Below are 7,948 nucleotides of genomic sequence, written 5' to 3'. Positions count from 1 at the left end.
GACCCAAAAAAAAAAAAAAAAAGACACAAAAGTTACAGAATATATAAATCCATTTCTAAAGTGTTCTTGCTTTGACAACATTAATAGAGATGAGGACAGAGCCCTATTAGCAGGAATCATAAGTAAGAAGGGAGGCGATTGTGGCCATCAAAAGTTAGCACAAAGGATATTTGTGATGGGACTTTCTGCATCTTGATTGTGGTGACAGATGGTACACACATCTACCTACACATGTGACAAGATAGCATAGAACTGAACACACTTGATCGTAAAATCAGGAAAAGGCCAGTGGATGTATTAATACTAATTTTCTGTGATGTACTTCACTTATACAAGATATAAGGAGAAGGTAAATGAAGAGTATATGTAGCTTCTCTATATTATTTCTCACAAGGAAATATATCAGTCTATCATTATCCCAAATCAGAAGGTTGAAAAAAACAAAACAGAGCATAGGAATAGAAACTGAGTAGTGTGGCGCTGTGGCTCAAGTGGTAGAGTGCTCGCCTTGAGCTGATGAGCTCAGGGACAGCACCCAGTCCCAGAGTTTAAGCCCCATGACAGACAAAAACAGCAACAACAACAACAAAAACAGAACACGAGACTGAGTAGTAAGACGTTGGCTTTTTGGATGGGCAAAATCATGATGAATTCTAGCTCCACCACTCATCACATTTGGAAGCTTGAGACAGTTCTTTAGTCTCTGTTCTTCAGTTTGTTCCTTTTTAATACTTGCCTTTCTGAGTTGTTTTGAGGATTACTTCAGAGTAAACATAATAATAACATAAAAATGTTATTACATAAGCTCCACTTATCATGTACATTGGATCATAAAAATAGTTTGTCTTTTCATTTAACAGATTGCCTAAAAGAATAAGCAGTCTGGCTTCTGTGGGAATTTAATGCCAGTAGGTATTCTGTGTTTCATTAACTTCAGCTCAGGTCTTTATTCTTTCATGAAGCTTACTCTGTTCTGTTTGTATGTATCAGGCAACTCATTATTTAATGAGTTGTTCCTTTTTCAGTGTGTTGGCTGCTGTTTAGCTAAATCACAGCTTGTTTATTCTAGCAGTCCATGTTCACAGTGTCAATTACCTGCAAATCTGACGATTGTCTTGAATCAAACAATTTCTGCAAATGTGTTTTTCAATTTCTAAACATGTGATGGGAGATCTTTCTGAACTTGCATTATAGACTTAATATAAATACTTTAAAATACTTTAAGCTTCATTTGTGGCTTAGGATGCAATCATTCTTTGTTTAAACATTATATGCTTGTGAAGAATGCTACTTAAATGCTGAATGTACAATTTTATCTTCATTTAATCCCTTGAATTGTCAGTCAAGTATTCAGTCTCCTTACAGATTTCATCCAAGTTGACCTATAAGGAATTGTTACAGTAAAATGTCCCTCTGTGATTATAAATGTGGCATTTTCTCATTCTGTAAGTTTTTACTATATGCAGTTTTGGCTATATTGTCAAGTACAACCAATAGTTTTCCTGATGGATCATCATTTGGTCATATGGAATGACACTCTTTATTCTTACCAAGGTTCTTTGCCTTAAATATACTGTTGTTCTATTATATGGTCATTCGAATTCATTTTTAGCTATGCTTGCATAGTGTATTTCTCAGTGGTTCAGAATTCTCGAGAGATTTTTTTCTCACCCATCTGAAGTACAGGCTTCCTCATGACAAGCTTCTTTGCTACTTCTCCATAAGACTGATTTTTTTTCAAGGCCATCATTTTCATTCTAGTCTCCTGAGTTATATAAAGGCTCTCATTTCAAACTTCTTGCCATACACAAGCCTAAGATTTAATCTGCCCTCTCTATGAAGATTGCAAAATTCAAACCCTTAGGCCAGGCACCAGTTGCTCATGCCTATAATCCCAGCTACTCAGGAAGCTGAAGATTATGATTCTAAACCAGCCCTTGAAAGAAAGTTCATGAGACTCTTATCTCCAATTAGCTATTATAAAAGACTAGGAGTAGAGCTGTTATTCAAGTGGTAGAGTGTTAGACTTGAGCAAAAAAAAGCTTAGGAACAGGATCTGAATTCCAGCCCTAGGACAGACACACACAAAAACAATTCAAACCTTCAAATCCACCCTTGACACTGCATGCTGTCATTTTTGGATTCCAATTTCACTCTCTTGAGGATTCCCCTTGGAGACTCACCTATACATTTAAACAATGTAGCTTATATTTTCTTTAGTGTTGCTCTGCATTTGACATGGGTGTGTGAAGAGAAATAGTGGTTATTTGATCTATCAAAGCACTGGAAAAGGAGGGTCTAGAGTCCAAATTAAACTGAGAAGGATGTAATGTTGTTCAGCAACTTGTAAGACTTTGTATCTGCCTTTCTGAGATTTGACGTCATATGAATTGTATAAGTCTCCAAAGTTTGAATGGTTGCTGAATGCTCTGGTGGGGTGGCAAAACCTACAAAGCCTTGCCGTGTAGATTTTTTAATGTTTCAACTTCAAAATTTAAGGACCTTTGTAACCATAACATTAATAAGTAGCATTAAAATTATATTGTTGTTTATATGACTCTTTCATAGCTAAAACTGACATACACTTAATTGTTTTCAATAGAAGTATTGACATAATTTTCAAGATTATATATGTGTGTATATATATATATATATATGTAAACTGTAATGGTAATCTTCTGTCATAAGGAAAAAGCTGCACCAGTATTACATTCAAAATGTAAAATTTAATGAGGAATAGGCTTGTAAATTACAAGCAATATAGTAATATTACTAATAGTGAATTATAGCTAATATAACTTAAGTAGTTTTATATATATGAGACCTTTTGGGGGTAGTGAACTTCAGAGCCTTATTCTGAAAAATGGAAGATTATACCTCTGAAGACTATTTATATGTACATCCTACTTTGTGTCTTAACTATCATAGTTATTCTCATACCAAAAGCTATTTTTTATTGTGAAAATACTGTACAGAGGGGGTACAATTACATGAGCAAGGTAATGAGTACATTTCTTATCAAGCATTGTTGCTTCCTCTTTTGTTTCCCCTTACCGTCCCTTCCCATCTCCCCTTCCTACCCCCCCCAAAGTATTTCAATTTCATAAATATACCAAAACCTTTCCAAACCATGTGCCAGTGGCTCACATCTATAATCCCTGCTACTCAGGAAGCTGAGATCTGAGGATCACAGTTTAAAGCCAGCTGGGCAGGAAAGTTCATGAGACTTATCTCCTATTAACCAGCAAAAAGTTGGAAATAGAGCACTAGCCTTGGGCAAAAAAAGCTCAAGGATGGCACTCAGATCCTGAATTCAAGCCCCGAGACCAACCCAAAAATAACCCTTTACGTAACTGGAATCCAACACAAGATGTTTGAGAAGTTAGAGTCAATTTTCCATTCATGAACATTTCTATAATTTTATCATTAAATTCAAAACAGTCATAACGGTACATGCCTGTAATCCCAGCTCAGGAGGCCAGCCTAGAGTTTCTAGTGAGACATGGACTCAAAATAAGAGAGAGAAAAGTGCTGTTGGTGTTGTGTTTTCTATTTTAAGTGATTTTTGTTTATTGATTATTCTCATGAACCCAAGGAAAAGAACAAGCATATTTTTACCAGTGACCTGGACTCTTTTTGTCTAATACAAGATGTTTCTACTTATAACAGCTTTTCATGTTCTTGTAGGTTACCTTCCGAACAAGAATCTATCACTGTAATATTAACAGCCAAGGTGTGATCTGCCTGGACATCCTGAAGGACAACTGGAGCCCGGCCCTAACCATCTCTAAGGTCCTCCTCTCCATCTGCTCACTGCTTACAGACTGCAACCCTGGTAAGGCTTGAAATCTACCATGGCACTGGGTCTTGTGGAGGTTAAATGTCACATCTTACAACCTGATTCTGATGCTGTTAACTGCCATGCTGCCATTGTTATCCAGTTAGTTCCCATAGGACATAACTCATAACCCAGTTGTTTTGTTTGTTTGTAAGTTAGGTCTTTACATGAATCTTTTTTACTACTATGATGTGACAAAAAAAAAAGTATATAATATGACCAAAATGAATGAAAAATGATTTTAGATGAGAAAGGCTGTTTGAAGAATAATTAAATTCTCCTGCCAAATAATAATAAAATTGAATAGCTTAATCTTTAATTAGAGCCTTTTAGAAGATGTTAATTTGAGAAATGTGGGCTATTAAAATCTGGTAACAATCAGGCGGCCCCACACAGATGTGACCTTTTGGCATCTTAATAACCATGTGTCTGACAAGCTATTAGAATAAAAAAGCTGAATGGTCCGGAATAGGAAATTCAACTTCCCAGGAAAACTGAAGAATTTATGGCCAGGCCTTTCTGGCTTGCTACTGTGCTTAACGCTGCAATCCTTAGCCCTATGCACTCCTACAATGAGAGTTTTAGCCAGTTTCTTTTATCTAAAACAAAATACACCTGCTGATTGTACACTTGGACTTTAGAAAATACAACAACCCAAGAATGAGGGGGTTTGGTGATCTCAATGGGAACATTCTTTAATTAATCACCTTAATATGGCCCAAAATTCCATGTCCTGTGTTTAGAACTAAATGCTTTTCTACTTTTATGTGGGTTTTTGTTTTGCTTTTCAGTAATAACATTTTTAGTGAAGAATATGAAAATAACTTAATAGCATTTTAATATTTAGAATGTTTTAAAGTAACAAATTGATGTTTTTAACAACAAAAAGGAATCATAATTATGTGAGGTGATTATCCAATTTTTTTCTTTTTCTTTTTTTTTTTTTGGTCAGTCATGGGGCCTGAAGTCTGGGCTTGGGCGCTGTCCCTCAGCTCAGCTCAAGGCGAGTACCCTACACTTGAGCCACAGCGCCACTACCAGCTTTTTTTTTTCTGCTTATGTGGCGCTGAGGAATCGAACCCAGGGCCTCATGAATGTAAGGCAAGCACTGTACCACTGAACCACCTTCCCACCCCAATACGATTTTTTTAATTTCCATTTTTTCAGAAATGTTTATGGAACTATTTGCAGATAAATACTTTGATGTCTGGAGTTCACTTCCGCATAGTCCATAAAGATTGGAGGTGGTGGAGTGTAAAAAATGACAAGCTTGACCATTGCAGTTATTAAATCTGAGTGATAAGTGCTCACAACTATTTTGCTTTAAATGTGTTCGAAATTTTCCAAGGTAAAGATTCCTTTTTTTTAGTTTCTCAAACACCTTAGGCATAATCTGTAAAGGGTGTTGATTTCACTCTCTTGTGCTTTGGGGACATCTTTGGACTGCACTCTGGTGGTGCTTATCTCTCTTCCCTGTCATCTGCCTTCAGATATTCCATTACCTTCCCAAACATGCAGTATATGAAGTCTTTGCCCCTCTTTTAGCAAGCAGAACTACACAGGCTGGGTTCAGATCTTCCCTCTCTGCCCAGTATTTTTCCAATGAAAACCAAGTATGAGTTACCCCATCATAGATTTATGCAATCTTTATTAGAACAAATAGAGCTGAGAATGACAACTAATGAATCCTCAGTTCTACTCCATTGTTAAGCTGAGGCAAAGCACAGCTGCAGCTTCATAGGCAAGTTATTACTCTCAAATGTTCGGAGCAAATGAAGAGGAATTGGCCCCAGTGGCTCTTACATAGTGATCTGTAAAAGGTCAGAATAACTCCTTCCTCCACATCACAGCCCTGTTTAGATCACTTAAAGACTGTTTTTTAAAAATTATAATGATCATACCATACTTATCCATAAATTGCTTGTGATAACTTAGCTTTGGTTTTTTATTAACTGTTTGTGTTTGGCCTGGCTATGTGAGATATTAAATTGTGTTACCAAACTTTCAAATTTTCTAGGTGATAATGACTGTTGGAGAGCATAGTGATGCACACCTGTCACCCCAGTTATGTGGCAAACATAGATAGGAGGATCATGGTCCGTTTTAACCCAGACAAAAAGTGAAAGCCCACTAAAAATAATAATAATAAAAGCAAAAATGAATGGGGGTGTTGCTGTGTAGGTGGAGTATCTGCCTAGCAAGTGTGAAGCCCTGAGTTCAAATCCTAGCAGGGCCAAAGAAAAAATTTAGAAGTCAAACTATATTCAATATAATGGCCTAAGTATTCTATGAAGATACCTGTTGTCAAATGTACTTTTTGGGGGATAGGGTTGATACTGAGGTTTAAACTCAGGGCCTGTTGTTTTCTAGGCAGTGCTGTTATCACTTGAGCCATGCCCCTGGCTCTTTTTCACTTCAGTTATTATTAAGTTGGGTTTCATACCTTTGTTCTGGCCCAGTCAGTCTACACTGCAATCCTACTTATTGATTATAGGCAGGCTTCACCACCTCTAGTTTTTTGTGTTTTGTTTAGACGGGGTCTCCCTATTACTTTACCTAGGCTGGCTTTGAACTACCATTTTCCACATTTTCATCTCCCATGTAGCTGAGATTATGGTCATGAGATGCCCCCTCCCCTACCTCAGAATTATGTTTTCTAAGAATAATTCCAGAAGTAAGCACTCAGCTAACTGCATGGAGAACAGAACTTCACTGGGGCCAAGATGCATGGAGTAGCAGCCTCATGTTCTCTGCAGAAGCGTCCATTTACCTGACGGATGTGGGTGCCCTGTCTCAGTAAACTTTATAGACTAGTGTATTTCACTTCCATCCTAGTCAGAATGTTTTTGTGACTGCAGAAATGCCTTAGTGGGATCAGAGTCAGAGTATTGTGGATAGCTTAAAGTTACAATTAGTCACATGTGTTCAAAAGTTAATAGCCTGTGTTAATTGAGTAAAAGTTTTTAAATGCAGGATTAGTGTTTAAAGGAGGGTTTTGTTTTTGTATTTAATTCTCTGGAAAGATGTTTTAAAGTTGGCAGTGCTGTAAATCAACAAAGAAACCTTTGATTTGTATTAGGAGTTACATTTAGGGAACTCTGACTTTGTGTTACATTCATAGTATTCATGTCCTAGGGATAATATCTTAAGGAAAAAAGAAAAGAGGATTCTAGATATATAATTCCTCAGTGACATTGAATTAGTTCTTTTCCAAAATAGAAGTGTCTTTAATGTTTGAAGTTTGTTTTTTATACTAATGATCCCTGCTTGTTAAATTTTGTTTCAATCAAGAATCATATAAGTACTTTATTTTCATTTGAGATTATGGCCTTGAAACTCTTAAATCAGTTGAACTCTCAGCCAAGCTAAATTTGCCTCATAGTGTATGTGTAAATTTTAATACATTGCCTCTCAACTTTTAACCATGACTGACTTGTATAGCATTTGCCTGAATGCTTAATTGCCCCATAACTAACATAATTATGTTCATGGATTAGCTGATCTGTACAACTTGGTGGGGGAAGAATTGGGAGGAGAGAAAGAGGGAGAAAAATGAGGGAAAGAGTAACAAGTTAGACAAGAAATAAAATCACTACCTTACTTATGTAACCTTGACAATAAAATTAAAATAAAGAGAGACAAATAGAGAGAAGGGGCTGGTGATAATCATGTCCAAGGATACAGAACAAGTTATCTAACCCATCATCGTTTCTAGCAGACAGTAGAGCATCACATAAAGCTTTGTCAGCTTTTTGTGACCCCACAAAAACACTACTGGACTTGGTTTTACTCATCAGTGACCTTTTTCCTTTTGTCCAGGCTGATTCTTGCTTTGCTTTGCTTTACTTTAACTTTGTAAGGTAAAAACAGTTGATCTCTGTGTATTTAGTCTATATATTCAAACCACTTTCCCCCAGCCTTTGATTTGTCTTCACCTTCCTTCCAGCCTGAAGTATATCTCTCTTCTCTAAAAGAATCACTGAGCCGGGTGCTGGTGGCTCACGCCTGTAATCCTAGCTACTCAGGAGGCTGAGATCTGAGGATCGAGGTTCAAAGCCAGCCCGGGCAGGAAAGACTGTGAGACTCCTATCTCCAATAAACCACCAGAAA

The 7,948-nt window shown here is 36.9% G+C and overlaps 1 protein-coding gene across 1 annotated transcript in view; it reads left to right on the top strand.

Annotated features, from left to right (window-relative positions):
• The window catches only part of Ube2e2 (ubiquitin-conjugating enzyme E2E 2), a 248,404-nt gene that overhangs the window by 216,481 nt on the left and 23,975 nt on the right, over nucleotides 1-7,948 (top strand). Inside the window, exon 4 of the mRNA XM_013010609.1 lies at nucleotides 3,688-3,835. Coding sequence (XP_012866063.1) covers nucleotides 3,688-3,835 — 148 coding nt within the window. The remainder of the gene's footprint in view (nucleotides 1-3,687; nucleotides 3,836-7,948) is intronic.

Source organism: Dipodomys ordii, unplaced genomic scaffold (genome assembly GCF_000151885.1).
Source record: "Dipodomys ordii isolate 6190 unplaced genomic scaffold, Dord_2.0 Scaffold12, whole genome shotgun sequence".
NCBI lineage: Eukaryota > Metazoa > Chordata > Mammalia > Rodentia > Heteromyidae > Dipodomys > Dipodomys ordii.
This window is presented reverse-complemented; position numbering and strand designations above follow the sequence as displayed.